General features: G+C 45.0%; 1 protein-coding gene across 1 annotated transcript in view; it reads left to right on the top strand.

Moving 5' to 3' along the window:
• The window catches only part of LOC144506814 (1-phosphatidylinositol 4,5-bisphosphate phosphodiesterase beta-2-like), an 82,609-nt gene that overhangs the window by 45,643 nt on the left and 12,763 nt on the right, over window positions 1-24,203 (top strand). Inside the window, exons 11-15 of the mRNA XM_078233172.1 lie at window positions 4,553-4,637; window positions 15,324-15,489; window positions 17,428-17,528; window positions 19,284-19,380; window positions 23,521-23,605. Of these exons, the coding sequence (XP_078089298.1) occupies window positions 4,553-4,637; window positions 15,324-15,489; window positions 17,428-17,528; window positions 19,284-19,380; window positions 23,521-23,605 (534 nt within the window). The remainder of the gene's footprint in view (window positions 1-4,552; window positions 4,638-15,323; window positions 15,490-17,427; window positions 17,529-19,283; window positions 19,381-23,520; window positions 23,606-24,203) is intronic.

Below are 24,203 nucleotides of genomic sequence, written 5' to 3'. Positions count from 1 at the left end.
GACCACGACTGTTAGTGCTTATATGCAGTTCTCCACTTAATGTCGTACAGCTGCAGTCACTGTGGGCGAGTCACACGCCTGGATGGTCCATGGTGGTGAGAATCGCACCGAGGCTCTTCTATAACATTCTATTAGCTTTCCTAATTACTTGTTTACCTGCACACTAACCGTTTACAATTCATGCACAGATATCTCTACCTGTCAGAACTCTGCAATCTCTCACTATTTAGATTAAATGCTTCTCTTTTATTCTTCCTGCCAAAATGAAGAATTTCACATTTTTCCTCATTATACTCCATTTGCCAGGTCTTTACCCACTCACTTAACCTATCTATATCTTTTTGTTACCTCCTTATGGCTTTCTTCACAACTTACTCTCCTACTACCTTTGTGTCATCAGCAAATTTGGCCATCACCCCATCCATCCCTTTGTCCAAGTCATTTAGATAACGTAAACAGTTGAGGTCCCAGCACTGATCTCTGTAGTACATCACTCATTACATTTGGCTAACCTGAAAAATACCCATTTATGCCTACGCTCTAGTTACTGTTAGCTAGCCAATCCTCTATCCGTTTGACAAATTTATTCAGGTTATTTGAGGAAGTAACTAGCAGGACTAGAAAAGCTGTAGACGTAGGCTGGAATTTTGCTGGAATTTTACTGGCACACCCGCCCCGAGTCTGGGAGCGGGCGAGGTTCGGAGAACGGCATTCTCTGTTGGCCTCGGGAGGGATCATACGAACCTTGGCCAGACGTGCCAGTAAAATTCTGCCCGTTGTGTATGTGAATTTCCAAAAGGCAGTCTATAAAATGCCACATAAAAGGTTACAGCACAAGCTAAGAGCTTGAACATGGATCAAGGATTAGCTATCTAACAAAAAAGAGTCAGGATTGGCAAAGTGTAACTACTAGTGGAGTGCCACAGGGATCAGTGCTGGGTCCTCAACTATTTACAATCTACATTAATGATTTGGATAAAGGAACAGATAATATTGTAGTCAGATTTGCCACTGATACAAAGATGGGTAGAAAAGCAAGTTGTGAGCAGAATACTGTAAGTCCTCACTATAAGAAATTTTGTTATAACATTGTTTATTCTTTCATTTTAAAAAGAATTATGCCGCCATTTTAAATTTTATGTTATCTGCACTCTGGCTCTGTCCTCCCAACGCTGGACTCTGGGCCAGCCACCGCCATGCTTTGATGCTGGAGTTGCCGCTACAGTCATCAGAAGCCAAAGCTGCTGGTTGAGAGCAAGACACGAGATTTGCGAGCCATTGCACAGGGCAGGGACAGGAAAGTGCCAGCCACCTTACTGTGAGTAACACGGGAGTGGGATGGGGGCAGTGAATGAGAGGATTCCCACCAAGCTTCTTCCGCCCTCACTCCAGCTCCTAGTGCGTTCCACCCCTCCCGGCTTCTTTGTCACTCAAGTAGAGACTGAGTGACTTGGTATAATCTAATTAAAATTTCTATAGTATTCCTGTTATACTCAGTTTATTTTGGAAGTTATTCCAGCTCGGGATGCACAATGCTGTATATGTATTGTACAATATTTCAACTTGTACATTGTTTTCTCCCGGTGAGAAATGCCTGAAGGAACCGAACTCCAGCTTTAACATTGATTCCCATGGGAACCCATGATTCACACAAAGTTCTTTTACTTAAAGTCATGATTTTCAGGAATGCAACTACAATTTAGAGTCACAGAGTTTTACAGGATGGAAAGAGGCCCTTAGGCCCATCATGTCTGCATCGGCCATCATGCACCTATCTATTCTAATTGTTTTGCACCACTTGGCACTGAGCCTTGGAGGCTATGGCATTTCGACTGCTCATCTAAATATTTCTTAAATGTCGTGAGGGTTCCCGCCTCCATCAGCCTCTCAGACAGTGAGGTCCAGATTCCCACCACCCTCTGGGTGAAGAGGTTCTTCCTCATATCTCTTATAAACCTCCTGCCCCTTAACTTAAATCTATGCCACCTGGTTATTGACCCCTGAGCTAAAAAAAGTTCCTTCCTATCCACTCTATCTATGCTCCTCATAATTTTATACACCCCAATCAGGTGCCCCCCTCAGCCTTCTCTGCTCCAGCGAAAACAACTCCAGCCCATCCAGTCTCTCTTAATAGCTGAATTCTCCAGCTCAGGCATCATCCTGGTCAATGACCGTGCAATCACATCCTTCCTATAGTGTGGTGACCAGAACTGCACACAGTACTCCAGCTGTGGCCGAACCAGCGTTTTATACCATCATAACCTCCCTGCCCTTATATTCAATGCCTTGGTTAATAAAAGCAAGTGTCCTATATGCCATCTTAACCAGCTTACCTACCTGTCCTGCTGTCTTCAGGGATCTATGGTCCTTCTGATTGTCTTTACTTCCTAGGGTTCAACCATTCATTGTATATTCACTTGCCTCATTAGTCCTCCCAAAATGTACTACCTCACACTTCTCAGGGTTAAATTCCATTTGCCACTGTTCTGCCCATCTGACCAGTTCGCCTATATCATCCTGTAATCTAAGGCTTCGCTCCTTGCTATTTACCACACCACCTTTTTTTGTCATCTGCAAACTTACTTATCATATCTCCTACATTCATATCCAGAATGCGAACAACAGGGGATCAAGCACCAATTCCTGCAGAACACTGGCCACAGGCTTCCAGTCACAGAAACAACCTTCGACTATCACCCTCTATCTCCTACCACTAAGCCAATTTTAGATTCAGTTTATCAATTTGCCTTGAATTCCATGGACTGTTACCTTCTTCATCAGCCTCTCATGTGGGACCTTGCCAAAAACCTTACTGAAGTCCATGTCGACTACATCAACTGTGCTACCCCCATCTATACACTTAGTCGCCTCTGCGAAAAATTCAATCAAATTTGTAAGACACGATCTCCCTTTGACAAAACCTATCCTTGATTAGTCCTTGCCTTCCCCAGCTGGAGATTAATTCTGCTCCTCAGAACTTTTTCTAATAGCTTCTCTGACTCACTGGCCTGTTATTTCCTGGTTTTTCCCTACTTCCCTTCTTGAATAATGGACATTAGCTGTCCTCCAGTCCTCTGGCACCTCTTCTGTAAGAAGTCTCACAACACCAGGTTAAAGTCCAACAGGTTTATTTGGTAGCAAATACCATAAGCTTTCGGAGCAGAGCTCCTTCGTCAGAATAAACCTGTTGGACTTTAACCTGGTGTTGTGAGACTTCTTACTGTGCTTACCCCAGTCCAACGCCAGCATCTCCACATCATGACCTCTTCTGTGGCCAGAGAAGATTTGAAAATTATTGTCAGAGCTGCTGCAGTCTCCTCCCTTGCCTTCCACAGCAGCCTGGGATACCTCTCATCTGGGCCTGGGGATTTATCCACCTTTAGGCCCGTTAAAATCTCCTCCCTCTCAATGTTATGTTGTTCAAGTAAATCACAATGCCCCTCCCTGATTTCTATACCTACATCATCTTTCTCCATAGTGAACATAGATGCCAAGTACTCATTTAAAACCTCACCAACATCTTTCGGCTCCATACACAAATTACCATGTTCATCCCTAATGGACCCTACTCTCCCTCGCCATCCTCCTGCCCTTAAGATACTTATAAAACGCCTTTGGATTTTCCTTTATTTTACCCACCAGTGTTTTTTTCATGCCCCCTCTCTGTTCTCCTAATTTCATTTTTAAGTAACCCCTGCACTTTCTATACTCCTCTAGGACTTCCACTCTTTTGAGTCCTTGGTATCTGCCATAAGCCTCCTTTTTTTTCCTTATCCAACCCTGGATATCCCTTGACATCCAGGGTTCTCTAGACATGCTGCTCCCACCCTTCACTTTCACAGGAACATGTTATCCCTGCATCCACTCCATTTCCTTTTATAGTGAGGACTTACTGTATAAAGAGTCTGCAAAGGGATATAGATTTGTTATGTAAGTGGGTAAAGATTTTGCAGATGGGTTATAATGTGAGGTTGCCCTCTCTGGTGGAGAGAGAGACTAAAGAATGCTGCAGAAATGAGAGCAAAACCTGCATATGGATCACAAAACGTTAGCATGTGGGTACGGCAAGTAGTTAGAAAGGCAAATGAAATGTTAGCCTTTATTGCCAGGGGGATGGAATATAAAGGTAGGGAAGTCTTGCTACAACCGTATAGGGTATTAATGAGACCACACTTGGAATACTGTGTACAGTTTTAGTTTCCTTACTTAAGAAGGGATAAAATTGCAAATGGAGCAATTCAGAGGTTTACTTGGCTGATACCTGGGATGAAAGGGTTGCTTTATGCTGAATGTTTCTCTCCTCTGACCACTCTCCCACCCTCCCATCTCTCTCTCTCTTTCCTCTCCCAGTGTCTTTCTCTCGCTGTCTTTGTCCCATCCTCCTCTCCAGTGTCTGCCTTTTTCCCTCAGTAAGTGTCTTTCCCCAGTAGATCATAGAATGGGTAGAGGACAGAACAACTAACCTAGTCACACTCCTTTGCCCTTTTCCTGTGGCCTTGTATTTTTCTCTTTTCAATAAACTGTCTGACTTGTTTCCTTAAATTTTCAACAGGCCTAAACAACAAGCTAAGATGGCAGATTACTGCCGAACAATATTTGGTGATATGTTACTGACAGAAACAATGGATAAATACCCAGTAAGTACAGACTGGCACCCACAGAGGGGGTGATATGGTAAGGGTATGGAATGTTGGTGATTATGGTGAGGGGTTTGCTATAATGAATCATAGAATCCCTACAGTGCAGAAGGAGGCCATTTGGCACATCAAGCCTACACCGACAACAATCTCACCCAGGCCCCATGCTCGTAACCTCACATATTTACCCTGCTAATCCCTCTGACACTAAGGGGCAAATCAATCTAACCTGCATATTTTTGGAGTGTGGGAGGAAACCCGGAGCACCCGGAGGAAACCCACGCAGACATGGGGCGAACGTGCAAACTTCACACAGTCACCTGAGGCCGGAATTGAGCCTGGGGCCCTGACACTGTGAGGCAGCAGTGCAGAGGCCTTTTGTGGGATGGTTGGGGTGTTCTTGGGACAGTCTGGGTCCTATGGCTCAGAGCCTTTCAGTGTTACTCAGCGTGGTATGATCCAGGCAAACAAAGATGTGCAGGTTAGGTGGATTGGCTATGCTAAATTGCCCCTTAGTGTCCCAAGATGTGTAGGTTAGATGGATTAACCATGGTAAATGTGTGGGGTTACAGGGACAGGGTGGGGGAGAGGACCTGGGTACGATACTCTGTCAGAGAGTCAGTGCAGACTCGGTGGGCTGAATGGCTTCTTCTTCATTGTATGGATTCTATGATCCTGTCAAATCCTGAAGGAATGAGCTTTAACCCTTGTTCTATGCAAATTTTGTGCATCTCAGCCAGAGCAGTATTTCAAGAGCTACACACAACTTTTATGTATGTCGGGGCATGCCCCTTAAAGAGAATGGGTCAGGTGACCCAGGACTCAAGATGGACCCTCGGTGGAGCTTGCCTAGGAGTCTTGTGCTGACTGTGCTAAGATAAAGACGGGTTAATAAACTGTTTCAGTTAATTTACTACCACTGATCTGGTGGTTTATTACTAGTTTCAATATCAGACCTTAAACATAATAATAACTTTGCTGATTGGGGTGGCTAATTGAAGGGAAGTTGCTCAAGGTTCCTACTTCTGATTGCTATTCAGTGACCTTCATTGGAAACCTGTGTTTATGTGGAATTCAGTTAAAGAAAGAATGGGGCCTTGCTCTCCTCCATTAGTACATAGTCTTCCTGGTAGATTATCAATGTTATTACTTAGTTATTCCTCAATATAATAAGAGTTCAAATTCGTTTATTGTTGATGTACGCGAAGTATAAAACATAGTGTGAAAACTATTATTGGTTTCCAAAAGGGATTTGGATAAGTATTTGTAGACAGAATATTTGCCATGGGGAAATGGTGGGGAGTGGACTAGCTGCAGAGAGCTAGCATGAACATTACAGATTGAATGGCCTTTTGTACTGTAACCATTCTATGATTTTGTGACAATAGTTACAAATACATGCAACACCAGCACTTGCGTTAAAACTCACAAGCTCGCCGAGAAATTCAAACACTTTACTACAGTTCTCAGCTCCAAAGGATTCATGACTGATCAGGCTCATTAACACCCTCTCTATTACATCTCGGTTGTCCATCAGCCACTTGAGAATTCTCATGTTTATACATTGTTCAGTATAGATGTATCATCAAGTACCGATGTACCTGTCCTCTGTTGTAGTGCATGGATCGATGTTCGATAACTTTCTTCACTCTCTAGATTATTTTTTCCAAAAATATACTTTAATCATAGCATTTGTGTAAAAGTACATTCCAAAACATTTCAAATTGAATATTACATAAAGTGCAATAAAATCCATATTTTCTCTACACACCCTGTTGCACTCTGCGATACAATGGTGATGTTCTTGATATTTACAACATACATTTTATGCCAAACATGCAGCCCAAGCTCGAAAAAGATTTGAAATTTAATGTCACAGAAAGTTCAATTGAATTAAACTTTTCTTCATACAGCATATCCAACTTTGAGATGCCTCAATACAATTTCAATACTTCTAATATTCACAATGTTGGGTTCTACAGTTTCCAACCCCTAAGTATAGTGTGACTGAAAGGCCTCGGGCAGTGATCTTTCTCCATTGCACTTCAGCAGCGGTGCCAGCCCCAACCTCGGCACATTTCCTGTACCTTGGAATGTGCCAGTCTGGAACATTTGGTCAAGGACAATTCTTCACACTGGAAGACCAGCAGGCTATTGACAGACTAAAAAGCATCTTTTACTGAATAGATGATCCTCGAGCCAGAGTTGATGTTTGCAATGGTGTGAATCCCTGGGAACAGCCCTTAGAGCACAGAGTCCCGCGTCACAGAGCTGCTCAGGGTGAACCTTGACAGAAACCACTGCATCTCTCCCCAGACCTTTTTTGAAAAGGCACATTCCAGAAGGAGGTGACCATAGCCACCTCAATCAACTCAAGGGCAACATGCGGCAGAGATGAGACTCTGGACAAGTAGGAAGGATTTGGCAAGGAGGCCTTTCTCACCACCAGCCAAGCTACGTCGTGCTGCTTATTTGAAAATTCTGCTGATGAGACATTTTGCCAAAAGACTTTGACAGGATCCATCACCTCCTTTTCTCATAGAACCTCTAGGATGTGCCTGATGCGCCAATATCTGATGGACTTGTGGTCAAAGGTGTTTTTCTGCATACCATTTCCACAAGGGATAGGTGGTACAGCAAGTTCCAGCTGCTTGGAGTGATCGGCAGCAACGTGACCATTCTTTGCAACTGAGCAACGCTTGGTGTTTGCATACTGAGAGACTGCAGACAGCTTCATGCAGCCAGACACAAGGATGAGGGAAGTATTGGGTATTCTTTTCCAATACCATCTACACATTTGTATATCGTGCCCCTGTGAACATGGACCATTTTCAAACACCAGATAAAGCGGAAGATGGCTCAGGTGATAGCCACAGCACAGGAGCGACCTGTGCATGTACAGCAACATTGAGAGGCCTTGGACCTGATGACCAGGTTTTTAACATCACTTCCATATGCCTAGATTTTGTTTTACCATAGCTAATCACTCCTTCCAGTTTTTAGCACACAACCCAGCCCCCCTAAACCATATCCCCAGTACCGTCAGGTAGTTGACCTGATGGTGAAGGGGACAAAGGATTTGTTGGCCCAGTTCTCAAAGAACATGGCCTCTCTCTTGCCACAATTTACTTTGGCTCCAGAGGCTCGTTTGTGCTGGTCACAGATGCTCATTGGTCTGCTCACCAACAGCAGATCTGAGCTGAAGATGGTGACATAGTCCATGATGTGGAGATGCCGGCGTTGGACTGGGGTAAACACAGTAAGAGTTTTAACAACACCAGGTTAAAATCCAACAGGTTTATTTGGTAGCAAATACCATTAGCTTTCGGAGCGCTGCTCCTTCGTCAGATGGAGTGGAAATCTGCTCTCAAACAGGGCACAGAGACACAAAATCAAGTTCCAGAATACTGATTAGAATGCAAATCTCTACAGCCAACCAGGTCTTAAAGATACAGACAATGTGAGTGGAGGGAGCATTAAGCACAGGTTAAAGAGATGTGTATTGTCTCCAGACAGGACAGCCAGTAAGTCCAGGAGGCAAGCTGTGGGGGTTACTGATAATGTGACATAAACCCAACATCCCGGTTTATGCCGTCCTCATGTGTGCGGAACTTGGCTATCAGTTTCTGCTCAGCGACTCTGCGCTGTCGTGTGTCATGAAGGCCGCCTTGGAGAACGCTTACCCAAAGATCAGAAGCTGAATGTCCGTGACCGCTGAAGTGCTCCCCCACAGGAAGAGAACAGTCTTGCCTGGTGGACATAATCCATGTATAGGGAGGCTTTGACCTGGGATTGACATCTTTCTTGTGCTCGCATTTTTCCTGATGATTCCGACAATAGGTTTGATACAAAACACGATCAGGACAGGGGAGAGAGGGCAGCTCTTTCTGACTGCAGATTTGATCAGAAAGCTTTCTGATGCCCATCCATTGATTGAAACTGCACTACTGATGTTTGTGCAGGGCAGTTGTATCCAATTGCAGAGACCTTCCCCAAATCCCATTTTGGAGAGCAGATCCATCATGTAGTGATTTTCTGTCAAAGGCTTTCCCCTGCTGCAGGTTGATGAGGCAGGTATCCACCCCTGCAGTCCTGCACATAGCCTCGCGCTAGTCAGGGAAACAATTGCTGATCAGAGATCTTCCTGCTGGGTACAGCACAGGTTTGGTCAGGGTGGATCACCAACTCCAGAGCAGACTTGATTCAATTGGCGATGACTTTGGACAAAATTTTGTAATTCACATTCAGTGGTGAGATGGGCTGCCAGTTTCTGATTTCCTCCCTCTCCCCCTTACACTAGTAAATGAGGGCCCTGATGCCTTTGTTGATTCTGACATGCTGCCAGCCAGAAGTATACTCAATCAGGTCCCTTCTCAAGGCTGGAATTAGGAAAAGAATCTCTCTACCTTAGACAACCTTTAATTTTCACTTTTGACCTGCACACTGGAAGTCAGTTAACAGGCAAAGGCTCATACGTTGTAATATTACATTACAGATGGAAATTAACCCTTTCTTTACACTCAGAACAATATTAAGTACACAAAGAACAAAGAAAATTACAACACAGGAACAGACCCTTCAGCCCTCCAAGCCTGCACTGACCATGCTGCCCGACTGAACTAAAACCCCCTACCCTTCCGGGGACCATATCCCTCTATTCCCATCCTATTCATGTATTTGTCAAGACGCCCCTTAAAAGTCACTACCGTATCTGCTTCCACTACCTCCCCTGGCAACGAGTTCCAGGCACCCACTACTCTCTGTGTAAAAAATATGCCGCGTACATCTCCTTTAAACCTTGCCCCTCGCACCTTAAACCTATGCCCCCTAGTAATTGACTCTTCCACCCTGGGAAAAAGCTTCTGACTATCCACTCTGCCCATGCCTCTCATAATCTCGTAGACTTCTATCAGGTCGCCCCTCAACCTCCGTCCTTCCAGAGAACAACCCAAGTTTCTCCAACCTCTCCTCGTAGCTAATGCCCTCCATACCAGGCAACATCCTGGAAAATCTTCTCTGTACCTTCTCCAAAGCCTCCACACCCTTCTGGTAGTGTGGCAACCAGAATTGAACACTATATTCCAAGTGCGGCCTAACTAAGGTTCTATAAAGCTGCAACATGACTTGCCAATTTTTAAATTCAATGCCCCGGCCGATGAAGGTAAGCATGCCGCATGCCTTCTTGACTACCTTCTCCACCTGCATTGCCGCTTTCAGTGACCTGTGTACCTGTACACCCAGACCTGTGTACCTGTACACCCAGATGTACCTGTAAACCCAGGAGGCGGACACACTGGGAATGTTTAAGACTTACCTAGATAGCCACATGAACGGAGTGGGAATGGAGGGATACAAAAGAATGGTCTAGTTTGGACCAGGGAGCGGCACAGGCTTGGAGGGCCGAAAGGCCTGTTCCTGTGCTGTATTGTTCTTTGTTCTTTGTTCTTATCCCTTTGCCTATCAATACTCTTAAGGGTTCTGCCATTTACTGTATATTTCCTATCTGTATTAGACCTTCCAAAATGCATTACCTCACATTTGTCCGGATTAAACTCCATCTGCCATCTCTCCGCCCAAGTCTCCAACTGATCTACATCCTGCTGTATCCTCTGATGGTCCTCATCGCTATCCGCAAATCCACCAACCTTTGTGTCGTCCGCAAACTTACTAATCAAACCAGTTACATTTTCCTCCAAATCATTTACATGTATTACAAACAGCAAAGGTCCCAACACTGATCCCTGAGGAACACCACTTGTCACAGCCCTCCATTTAGAAATGCACCCTTTCACTGCTACCCTCTGTCTTCTTTGATCGATGTGGAGATGCTGGCGTTGGACTGGGGTAAACACAGTAAGAAGTTTAACAACACCAGGTTAAAGTCCAACAGGTTTATTTGGTAGCAAATGCCACTAGCTTTCGGAGCGCTGCCCCTTCGCCAGGTGGAGTGGAGAAATGCCCACTCCAAATTTCTCCACTCCACCTGTCGAAGGGGCAGTGCTCCGAAAGCTAGTGGCATTTGCTACCAAATAAACCTGTTGGACTTTAACCTGGTGTTGTTAAACTTCTTACTTCTTTGATCGAGCCAGTTTTGTATCCACCTTGCCAGCTCACCTCTGATCCCATGCGACTTCACCTTCTGCACCAGTCTGCCATGAGGGACCTTGTCAAAGGCCTTACTGAAGTCCATGTAGACAACATCCACTGCCCTACCCTCATCAATCGTCTTCGTCATTTCCTCGAAAAACTCGATCAAGTCCGTGAGACACGACCTCTCCTTCACAAAACCATGTTGCCTCTCATTAATACGTCCACTTATTTCCAAGTGGGAAAAAATCCTGTCTCAAAGAATCCTCTCCAATAATTTCCCTACCACTGATGTAAGGCTCACTGGCCAGTAATTACACAGATGATGAATATTTACTTTGATGACATAAATATGTCTACCTCCTTCACTGTATGTTGTCACAGCCCTTCAGGACAGAAGGAACAAAGTGAGACCTTGGGAATTTTTTTTCGTGTGTATTTTGTTCCCAATATATGGAAATGTCTATGTGTGGTGTTTTTAAACCTTTTATCAATCTCTGTAAATCTGAAAAGAATATCACAGGGTGAGGACATACCACGCTCCCTCCCCGCTGTTAAATCAGCTGGCACCCAACACGCGATAACATGTTGCTGTTGGACAATGGAGGTCTTACCATCGAGAGCTGCAGGACCGATAGCCTTTGCAGTCTCAGCAGCTTCAGAACTGCGTAGTGGGCACTGTTGGGACTGCAAGTATTTCCATGAAGGAGAGAGGATGGACGCTGGATCTTTGGGTTGGGGTCTGACAGCCTAGAGTTGGGGTGAGCGGGTTTTGGGTGCCAGGTGAGGAGGCACAAAGCTGAGTCATATCTTACATGAGGAGTTCCCCCCAATACGCAAAGGCACCCCTGAATGCTGTGCCCTCTGTTACCTTTCTGCCTTTAGAAAACAATTTTTCGAAAATGTATTCCTCATTCCAGCCCACCCATCCATGCCAAATATTTTATGGGGTGGGTACGATGAAATATGGGTAACAACTCGGTAACAAGCTCAATAAATAGCCTGTTAATTATTTTAAAATATGGATAGGCTGCCCACTGTGTTGGGGTCTGGGTTGGGGTTGGCTGAGATGATGGGGGGAGGGGGGGCTTCCCAGGGGCTTTCCACCCCTCGTATTTTACACACCTGGGGTTGGGGGCTGGGAGGTCATAAAATCCAGCCCTCTATGTTGTTGCAGACTGCACAATGATGCGATCAGGCCTTTGTGATGTATGTATGTGTGTATGTTGGGTTTAGGGTAAGGACTGCCTCTTTAAGAGTATGCATCAGATGACCCCTGAGTGTTAGTTCCACCCAGTGTGAGACCTTGTTGGGCAGTCTTAGACCGTGAATGAGTGCACAGGTCCCAGTATTCAAGCCTACCTTGTGATTCTTTATGCCCCTTAGTCCACAGGGGCATACATAATAACTGGCGACGAGGTGGTGTCACGGCCTACGCACTCCACTGGCGTTCTGTTCTGGCAAAGGGGGAGGAGATTGAACATTGCTCCGGGACTTCGAAGAACATTGCTAGAAAAATAACCACAGCATGGTGACCCCATGAAAAATGGGTAGGAGTGTTCCAACCATGTTACTTCAGTCTGAACAGTCTGGGAGCCAGCACTCACGGGAAGCGAGTACCGAGGGGACTCAGGCTGCCGGCGGCTATTGGTGATGGCAGATGGAAGTTTTGGGCGTAGACTCGTGTAGAAGCGGACGCCAAGGGGAGTCGGGAAGTGGATGCCAAGGGCACTTGGATTGCAGGCAGCTGCTGGTGATAGCAGGAGGAGGCTTTGGGTCTACATGCGTTTGGTGGGAAAACTTTCTGCCGGTAGAAAAACAAAATGGCAGCCAGTTTCGGTGCCATAAGCCCCTCTGATGAAGAGGCAAAGAGCTGGATACCTTATACAGAGTGATTCCGCACTTATGTGGGGGCAAATAAAGTGGCTGAGAACATGGTAGTAACAGTTTTCTTGAGCACTATAGGGAGCAAGACCTTGCTGTTCTGAGTCAAGAGAGAGAAACGTGAAGGACTCTTTTGGCGATGGGTTGCACAAGGCATTCAAAAAGATGGAAGCCATCATGAAGGCCCCAAGACCAGACAATGAGTCCCAGTTGAGGTTTTCTTTGACTCATCAATTACTATGACAAGTTCATTCCAGATCTGGCGACAGTGTTGAAACCAATGCACTGGTTGCTGGGGAAAGGACAGCCATGGAGGTGGACAAAAGAATGTGATGAGGCCTATTGGGAGGTAGAGCAGGCTTTGAAGAGATCAGAAGTGCTGGTTCACTTCAACCCAAAGTTACCACTATAGCTGGCATGCGATGCCTCACCCTATGAAGTTGAGGCTGTCCTTTCTGACATTATGCCAAACAGGGAAGAAAGACCCATAGCATTCGCTTCCAGATAATTGACAAAAACTGAGGAAAAGTATGCTTAGGTAGAAAAAGAAGCTTTGGCAATCGTCTTTGGTATCAAGAAGTTTTATCATTACTTATATGACAGGCATTTCGTGTTTCCGTTGACCCCCATCTTTGGACATGGGGATACCGTCCATGGCAGCAGTTTGACTGCATAGGTGAGCATTGGTGCTGTCAGCCTACTCATACTAGATCCAGTACTGTCAGAGAAACACAGCAATGCAGATGATCTGTGAAGACTACCTTTGCCGAGAGATCAGATGCTCCCAGCTAGAATCTGAAGACAGGAGGATAAAGTTCCAGTAACTGCTAGCCAGGTGTGGAATGCCACCCAGAATGATCTGATCATGAGCCAAGTAGTGGACCTTATATTGAGAGTAGAAACCAACCGGAGTAGCAGCTGTACACGTCCCGAAGATGGGAATTGTTCGTATTCGATGGATGTTTATTACGGGGCATAAGAGTTGTCATTCCCTCATCCTTAAGAGTGTACCAAGGGCATCTGGAGATGGTGCGAATGAAAGAAATAGCATGAAGCTATTTTTGGTGGCAAAATGTTGATGCACAAATTGAAGAAAAAGTGGGATCATGTGAATCCTGCACTTTGATATGGAAGGCTCTGCCCTTGTCACCTTTACATATTTGGGAGTGGCCCCAATCGCCATGGCAGTAAATCTACATTGACCTTTCCAGGCCAGTAGAAGAGTCGATGCTCTTTGTGGTAGTGGATGCCCACTCCAATGACTGGAGGTCGTGGCTATGAAGTCCACATTGGCAGAGTCAATGCTAGGCAAACTCAATGAAATGTTTGTACAGTTTGGTAATCCGGAAAAGTGGTCAGTGACAATGGGCCCCAGTTTGTGGCACAGGATTTTGCAGAGTACATGGAGCACCGCGGAGGTCAGCACCGTAACACCCGATGACGAATGGTCTGGCGGAACGATTTGTTCAGACCCTGAAACAGTCTCTGAAGTTGTTGCAAGGGGCGGGGTCACTAGGGCGGCAGATAAATACATTTCTGAGAATGTACCACAACACCCCACACACGACAACTCATTGCCCGCCAGCTTCGTTGATGTTCAATGAAAATTAAGAACGATGTTTGACCTGCTGTAGCCGGAGGAGACCCAAGACATGGTTGAACGGAACCAAGAGGGGACAGATGACCAGGAGAGCAGGAAGTGCAAAGTCAAGGCCTTTTCAAAGAGGGAGTTCATTGTGGCGAGGAATTATACCTCTGGAAAAAAGTGGGTACCGGCTACCATTGTTGCACAAATGGTACCTTTATCCTACACAGTACAGACCAGGGATAAGCTGGTCTGGAGAAGACATGCAGTTGGTCGCAGCACCACATCAGAGGTGGGAAGCCCCACAAACGATGGGACCATCCATGTTGGCCCCAGTGGGGTTGCCTGAACCAAGTATTTCAGAGTCAGAGTTGATCACCCCAAGGGAGGATACAGCATCTGTGGCATCAGCCACCTGCAATCTGTCAGAAAGTGACCCTCCTGCTGAACAGCAGGATCTTCCAGAATCCTGGGAGACTACTCTGGAAGAGGTTCTGGCAACAGGGAAACAAGCTCTATGAAACTGCCAGCCCCTGACAGTCACAATAGGCAGAATTTTCCCATCCCGCCCACCACGGGAATGGTAGTGGGCGGGACACGGATCATGGAAAGGTCTGTTGACCTCGGGTGGGATTTTCCGGTCTTGGGGCAAGCGCAGCCGGAAAATCCCACCCATTATGTCCATGTGAACTGTCGTAGGGGACTTTACTTTGGGGACTGTGGTAGTTTGCAATGCTCTATGTAGATAGTAGTCAATATGTTCTTCCTTTGCATATATATTTTCAGTTGGGAAGTTTTGGATTTAAGGGGGAGGGATGTGATGTATGTATTATACACATATAATATATATAGTATATTGGGGTTTGGGGTGCGGACTGCCCCCTTAAGAGTACGAGGTCAGGTGATCCCTGGGCCATTAGTTCTGCCCAGTGTAGGAACCTGTTGGGTAATCTTAGACCTGACTGTGAATGAGTGCACACCTTCAATAAACAGCTCCCAGTATTGAAGTATTCAACACTTCAATGATTCTTTATGCCCCTTAGTTTGCAGGGGCATACATAATAGCCTTGATGACATTTTGGTCATACAGATTGGTGAAGTGTGTCAAATATTTGTCCCTTCTGTGACAGCTGAAGCCTGGTACCCCTATTCCCAGTCCCCAGGAGCTGATGGGAAAAATCCTCATCAAGAACAAGAAGAATCGGATGACTAATCCAAACAGCCAAATGGGGCAGAGGAGGAAGAGTTTGGAGCCAGTGTTAGATCAGACAGCCCAGACTGAATCAATTCAGACAGGTACTTCTTCTTCATTCACTCTGTGTGACAGAAAATACATATTGCAGCGTCAAGGACAGTAATTAACACATTAGTTCATTGATCACAGATGGGAAAATGCTGGAAAATCCACGGATCCCAACATGGAAACTTTGAAACTAATATACTTGACATCCCTCACTGTGACACAGCTATACCTACAAGCCTCACTGTAACACTGATATACTCCACACCCCTCACTGTAACACTGATATACCACATATCCCTCATTGTAACAATGATAGACCCCATACTCCTACAATCTGAAATAATAAGCCACACCCCTACTTGGATATATCACATACCACTCACTGTAACACTAATATACCCCATATCCCTCATTGTAACCCTGAAATACCCCACACCCCTCATTGTGACACCAATATATCCCACACCCCTCACTGTAACACTGATATACCCCACACCCTCACATATACACTCCTCACTGTAACATTGAAGTACTCCACACCCCTCACTGTAATAATGATACACTCTGCATCCCTCACTGTGACCCTGATATACTCCACACCCCTCAGTGTAACACTGAAATATTCCACACCCTTAACTGTAACACTGATATACCCCACACCCGCACTATAATATTGATACATTCCTCATCGATCACTGTAACACTGATATACCTCACACCACTCACTGTAACACTGACATACTCCACACCCCTCATTGTAATACTGACATATTCCACACCCCTCACTGTAACACTGATATACCCCACACCCTTCACTGTAACACTATATATCCAACACCCCCACTGTAATATTGACACATCCCACACCCCTCACTGTAACACTAATATACCCCACACTCCTCACTAACACTTCATGCTCCACACCCCTCACATTGACAGTGAAATACTACACACTCTTCACTGTAACGTTGATATACTCCACACCCCTCACTGTAATACTGATACATTCCACACCCCTTGAGGGATGCGGAATGTATCAATATTACAGTGAGGGGTGTGGAGTATATCAACGTCACAGTGAAGAGTGTGTAGTATTTCAGTGTTAATGTGAGGGGTGTGGAGTATGTCAGTGTTAGTGAGGAGTGTGGGGTATAGTAGTGTTACAGTGAGGGGTGTGAGGTATATCAGTGTTACAGTGAGGGATGTGGAATGTAACACACCCCTCACTGTAACACTGATATACTACACACTTCTCACTGTAAAATTAATATACCTCACACCCCTCACTGTAACACTTATATACTCCAAATCCCTCACTGTAACACTGATATACCCCACACCCCTATTGTAACCCTGAGACACCCTCACCCTCACTGTAACACTGATATACCGCACACCCTTCATTGTTACACTGATGTACTCCAAATCCCTCACAGTAAAACTGATATACCGCACACTCCCACTGTAACACTGATATGCCCCACACCCCTCACTGTAACACTGATATACTCCACCCCCCTCACTAACACTGATATACCCCACACCCCTCGCTGTAACACTGATATACTCCACACCCCTCACTAACACTGATATACCCCACACCCCGCACTGTAACACTGATATACCCCACACCCCTCACTGTAACACTGATATACTCCACACCCCTCACTAACACTGAGATACTCCAAATCTATCACCAATATATTCCACACCCGACACTGTAACACTGATATACCCGCACCCCTCACTGTAACACTGATATACCCCACACCCCTCACTGTAACACTGATATACTCCACACCCCTCACTAACACTGAGATACTCCAAATCTATCACCAATATATTCCACACTCAACACTGTAACACTGATATACCCGCACCCCTCACTGTAACACACTGATACACCCCAAGTCCCCCTTCACTGACAACAGTCTGATGGGTGCTGGGTCCAGACCTGGTGATTATGTGTGTTTGCTTTGGAATTTTTCCAGGTGAAAATGTGGATGAGCAGTGTGAGGTTGATGAGGAACCTGAAAACATTGAGCAGGAGGAGGAGGAGGAGCAGGAACTGAAGAAAAATGAATCTGATGAGGTGTAATGTTTTACTTTTTTCCCTCTAATCTTGGAGTTTAGTCAACCTGAGAAGGTGGTGGTGGACCATCTTCCTAAATTGTTTAAGACCATGAGATGTGGATTCTCCCACAATGCTTTGAGTTTGGAAATTGCAGGTGGGAAACACGATGACCCAGAAAGCTTTAATATTGTTGTAACATCCCAAATACTTCACTAAATCTCTTGTGGAAGAGATGTTGCTATCCTTACATGACATAGCCAGCATGTGATTCCAATCCCAGACTCATTATTGAGCCTTAATGCCCTTTGAAAGAGTCAAACCAGTCTGCAGTTGTAAACAATCATTAGAACATTTTGTTTCTAATTATTTATTGATAGTAATTCATTGAATGTGTACATTATTGATGTTATTCTTGAATGGTAATAGGGGCGAAACCTTTGGGAGACCATCTACTGATTGCTGCTGCAAAGATGTTTGAATCACATCTGCACGTGGGTGACCTTCTAAAAAAAAAACTGAATTTGCGGAGACTATTCCTGCTCATTAAAGTGAGCATGTTGAAGATTAGAACACTGGGGTGCAAGTATCTGCATCAAATGCTCCCAGGGCAGGTACAGCATGGGTTAGATACAAAGTGAAGCTCCCTCTACACTGTCCCATCAGGGCAGGTACAGCACCAGTTAGATACAGAGCAAAGCTTATTCTACATTGTCCCATTAAACAGTGGGGCCAATTAGGGACCAAAAAGGGGATCCACATATGGAGGCACAGAGTGTGGCTGAGGTACTAATTGAGTACTTTGCATCTGCCTTTACCAAGGAAAAAGATGCTGCCAAAGTCTTAGTGAATAGGATAGTTCAGACACTTGATGTGCTAGAAATTGATGAGGAGGTGGTATCTGGATGGCAGGCTGTACTGGGAAGTAGTTAAATTACCAGTACTCGATGAATGGCGTGAGGATACTGAGGGAAGTATGGGGGAAACTATGAAGGCACTAGCCATAATCTTCCAATCCTCCCTAATTGGTGGGCTGGTATTAGAGAATCGTAAAATTGCAAACTTTAGACTCTTATTCAAAGAAAAAATCATAAGGATAATCCAGGCAACTACAGGCCAGTCAGTTTAACCTCAGTATAGGAAAGCTTTTAAAAATAATAATCCAGGACAAAATTAATGATCATTTGGACAATTGGAGATTAATTAAGGAAAGGCAGCAATTAGATTTTTGATGAGATAACAAAGTGGTTTGGTAAGCATAATGGAGGTGATGTGGTGTATATGGACGTCCCCTATAGGACGCATTGCCTTAAATAATTTACTCAATGGGGAATGGAGCAGGGACGTGCCCCGAGTTATGCTTTTTAATTTGTTTTTGGGTTGTGAGCATCATTGGCAAAGCCAACATTCATTCCCCATTCCTAATTTCCCTTGAACTGAGTGACTTGCTAGTCCATTTCAAAGGCCAGCCTGGGAAATAGCAGCAGATATTCTGCCCCTGCTCTTTCAGCCAGATGGGTTTTCATCATAATGCAGTAATTTCTTGATTATTAGAAATGATTAATGTAGTATTCCAGAAGTTTGTATTCCCACAGCTGCTGTGGTGGGTTTAGAACAATTTGCTTAGGCCTCTGGATTACCAGTCTAGTAACACTACCAGGACTATGCTACTGTACTTTTGTAATCATGGACCTACTGTCTTGACTGTAGAGTGATCCTTGCTTGGGCTGGCATTTTTTGTAGCTGAGGTATAACTCATGTGTTCTTTCCTAACAGGGCACTGCTGGCCAGGAAGTGAGAGCGTATGAAGAGATGTCCAGTCTAGTCAACTACATTCAGCCTGTTAAGTTCGAGTCCTTTGAAGTGGCTAAGAGTAAGATATCACCCATATTTCTGTATTCTCTGTGGCATTCAATTCAGTTCACTCCTTCTGTCCTGGAAAACCTCAAGCACATTGGGGTCAATTGAGGAACAGTGCATGGACAGCACATATCAGAATTGAATCATAGAATCATAGAAACCCTACAGTGCAGAAGGAGGCCATTCGGCCCATCGAGTCTGCACCGACCACAATCCCACCCAGGCCCTACCCCCACATATTTACCCGCTAATCCCTCTAACCTATGCATCTCAGGACTCTAAGGGGCAATTTTTAACCTGGCCAATCAACCTATCCCGCACATCTTTGGACTGTGGGAGGAAACCGGAGCACCCGGAGGAAACCCACGCAGACACGAGGAGAATGTGCAAACTCCACACAGACAGTGACCCGAGCCGGGAATCGAACCCGGGACCCTGGAGCTGTGAAGCAGCAGTGCTAACAACTGTGCTACCGTGCCTGTATATAACTATCAGGAAAGAACAGATGGAGGCTCTTTTCTCCAGAAAGGCGAAGACTGAAGGATGCCCTGGTAAAGATTTTCAAGATAATGATAGGATGTGTGTTACAGATCACTCAGGGAGTCTGAATTGCTGTGACAACATACATGTTGTAGTCTGGAGTGATAGGCAGTGATGGTGAGAGGCTCTAACTTTCTTTGCATCACATGGCTTATATTTATTGGCAGATGTGCAATGTGCTTGGACATATTATGAAACAGCTTTAGCTTAGAAGGGCTAAAAGGGGACATGAGAAGACTTTGGCGGATAGGGTTAAAGAGAATCCTAAGGCGTTCTATAGGTATGTCAAGAACAGAAGGTTGGTTAGGGCAAGTTTAGGGCCAGTTATAGATGGCAGAGGGAAGTTATGTGTGGAACCGGAGGAGATTGGTGAAGCATTGAACCAATATTTCTCTTCGGTGTTCACGCAAGGGGACATGAATATAGCTGAGGAGGACACTGGGTTGCAAGGGAGTAGAATAGACAGTATTACAGTTGATAAGGAGGATGTGCAGGATATTCTGGAGGGTCTGAAAATAGATAAATCCCCTGGTCCGGATGGGATTTATCCAAGGATTCTCTGGGAGGCAAGAGAAGTGATTGCAGAGCCTCTGGCTCTGATCTTCAGGTCGTCGTTGGCCTCTGGTATAGTACCAGAAGATTGGAGGTTAGCGAATGTTGTCCCATTGTTTAAGAAGGGGAACAGAGACTTCCCCGGGAATTATAGACCGGTGAGTCTCACTTCTGTTGTCGGCAAGATGTTGGAAAAAATTATAAGGGATAGGATTTATAGTTATTTGGAGAGTAATGAATTGATAGGTGATAGTCAGCATGGTTTTGTGGCAGGTAGGTCGTGCCTTACTAACCTTATTGAGTTTTTTGAGAAAGTGACCAAGGAGGTGGATGGGGGCAAGGCAGTGGACGTGGTATATATGGATTTTAGTAAGGCGTTTGATAAGGTTCACCATGGTAGGCTTCTGCAGAAAATGCAGATGTATGGGATTGGGGGTGATCTAGGAAATTGGATCAGGAATTGGCTAGCGGATAGGAAACAGAGGGTGGTGGTTGATAGTAAATATTCATCATGGAGTGCGGTTACAAGTGGTGTACCTCAGGGATCTGTTTTGGGGCCACTGCTGTTTGTAATATTTATTAATGATCTGGATGAGGGTATAGTTGGGTGGATTAGCAAATTTGCTGATGACACCAAAGTCGGTGGTGTGGTAGACAGTGAGGAAGGGTGTCGTAGTTTGCAGGAAGACTTAGACAGGTTGCAAAGTTGGGCCGAGAGGTGGCGGATGGAGTTTAATGCGGAGAAGTGTGAGGTAATTCACTTTGGTAGGAATAACAGATGTGTTGAGTATAGGGCTAACGGGAGGACTTTGAATAGTGTGGAGGAGCAGAGGGATCTAGGTGTATGTGTGCATAGATCCCTGAAAGTTGGGAATCAAGTAGATAAGGTTGTTAAGAAGGCATATGGTGTCTTGGCGTTTATTGGTAGGGGGATTGAATTTAGGAGTCGTAGCGTTATGTTGCAACTGTACACAACTCTGGTGCGGCCGCACTTGGAGTACTGTGTGCAGTTCTGGTCCCCACATTACAGGAAGGATGTGGAGGCTTTGGAGAGGGTGCAGAGGAGGTTTACCAGGATGTTGCCTGGTATGGAGGGGAGATCCTATGAGGAGAGGCTGAGGGATTTGGGATTGTTTTCGCTGGAAAGGCGGCGGCTAAGAGGGGATCTTATTGAAACATATAAGATGATTAGAGGTTTAGATAGGGTGGATAGTGATAGCCTTTTTCCTCTGATGGAGAAATCCAGCACGAGGGGGCATGGCTTTAAATTGAGGGGGGGTAGTTATAGAACCGATGTCAGGGGTAGGTTCTTTACCCAGAGGGTGGTGAGGGATTGGAATGCCCTGCCAGCATCAGTAGTAAATGCGCCTAGTTTGGGGGCGTTTAAGAGATCCGTAGATAGGTTCATGGACGAAAAGAAATTGGTTTAGGTTGGAGGGTCACAGTTTTTTTTTTAACTGGTCGGTGCAACATCGTGGGCCGAAGGGCCTGTTCTGCGCTGTAATGTTCTATGTTCTATGTTCTACCTTCCTTGCTCATCAAATCCTGGGGCGAGACTTGAATTCAGAGCTACTGACTCAAAAGCAGGAATGCCAAACAGTGCTAACTGTGCCACAAGACCTCCAGTAAAGAAGGGTAGACGTGGAGAAAATGCTTCCATAAGCAGGCATGGCCAGAGCAAGGGGCCATAAATATAAGGTAGTCGCTAATAAATCCAACAGGTATTTCAGGAGAAACTTCTTTACCCAGAGCATGGTGAGAATGAGGAGCGTATTACCATTGGCAGCAGTGGAGTTGAATAGCAGAGATGCATTTAAGGCAAAGCTCGGTACATGAGGGAGATAGGAATAGAAAGATTTGCAAATAGGATTAGAAATTGGGTGGGAGGGGAAAGTGGAGCATAAACATTGGCATAGACCAGTTGGACCAAATGGTTGTTTCTATGCTGCATATTTTGTGTAACTCTATGTAATATTAGTCAGATCCCGACAAACACCTGTTAGCAGCAACATCCAAGCCACAGCAGAAACCTGCAGTTTTATGTTCATCTGCTCTATTACTGTCCTTATGAAATGCATTCTCCAATCAAAGAACAAAGAAAAGTACAGCACAGGAACAGGCCCTTCGGCCCTCCAAGTCTGTGCCGATCATGATGCCCTAACTCAATTTTTTTAAAAACCTTCTGCCCTTACTTGGTCCATATCCCTCTATTCCCTCCTATTCATGAACCCATCCAATGCCTCTTAAATGTTGCTAATCTGCCTGCTTCCACTACCTCCTCTGGCAGTGTGTTCCAGACACCCACCACTCTCTGCGTGAAAATCTTCCCCCACACATCTCCCTTAAATTTTCCCCCTCTCACCTTGAACCTGTGCCCCTTTGTAATTGACACTTCTACTTTGGGAAAAGCCTCTGACTACCCACCCTGTCTATACCTCTCATAATTTTGTAGACCTCCATCAGCTCTCTCCTCAGCCTCTGTCTTTCCAGTGAAACTGACCTGCGATCAAATCCTGGGGTGGGACTAACGGGTTTGAAGCTAGATTCATTGGAGGAGCTAGGGGAGGCAATCTAACCCATCCATCACCTGTGCCCCTCCAGATCCTCACAGTGTCCTTTCTATGTAAGCAATAGTCAGTGCTCCCCTGAATGAGCTTCCCATATTCCTTCCAATCTTCACATGTATCATCAGCAACAGCAAATGAAGCCCAATCACAGCTTTCTCTCTGTGGTTCTACAGAATTCATTGCGGCTGGATGAAGGTAGTGGCCTCCCATCTTCAGGAGGAACTGCTTGACACCTCACAGGTCTCTGAATTCCTATACACCTTCAACAGGTACAACAAAAGACAAATGAGTTGCATGTATCCCAAGTTCATGGCCACAGGCTGTAGCTCGCCTCCAATAACTAACTCTGAGTTTGAAAGAAGGAACAAACTTGCAATTCCATTGCGCCTTTCACAACTTCAAGATGTCCAAAGGGCATATTTAATAGTGTGATAATCTATCCTGGTAAAACTACATTATAAATACTTGCTAAACCAGTTCTATTCATTTTACAGAAATAAATAAATCCTACATCATCTCATCGTTCACCGAGACCAAGGCTCTGGATCTGCTCATCAAATTCCCCATTGACTTTGTGGAGTATCCTTTGAAAGGCTGACTGTAACTGGGTTCATACTAAGAATCCATGCTGAAGAGTGCTGTTCAATACCAGGACAGCTGATGTTGAAATCACTGTGAACTACCATGAGAGGGAAAGCTAATAAATCAGCTGCAACACAACCTAGCAAGATACAGAGAATAGTTAATTCTCCAGAAGTAGGTTACACTTTGGAACCTAACCGAGTGATTCATGTAGTTTACATACAAATTAACCCATATCCAGGAGCGAGTTACAGTCTGGAGTCTAATAGAAGAGTCAGGGTTGTTTACACATAAAATATCCCAGGATTGTGTTAGATCATTCTGTGCCATTGGATTCTTTTGTGGAATTGTATTGCAGGTTTTTTAGTGAAGATTTAATCCCCTGTTGCTGCATTATCTGTCATCGACCCTCTCTTCATAATAGTGCATCAATTTGCTCCTAGTAAATCTGCCCCCTTTTACATATCTCATTCTAACTGTAACGTAACCTGCCTTCACTTCATCCCTGGACTGTCTTGAAAAGAAGAGTGATGTAGAACTTTACTGAAATCTACTACAGTGTATCCCCTCCCACCCAGCCTTTCATCAAACTTGG

This window comes from Mustelus asterias, chromosome 18 (assembly GCF_964213995.1).
Source record: "Mustelus asterias chromosome 18, sMusAst1.hap1.1, whole genome shotgun sequence".
In the NCBI taxonomy this organism is placed as follows: Eukaryota; Metazoa; Chordata; class Chondrichthyes; order Carcharhiniformes; family Triakidae; genus Mustelus; species Mustelus asterias.
The sequence above is the reverse complement of the archived record's forward strand: the minus strand, read 5'-3'. Positions and strand labels throughout refer to the sequence as shown.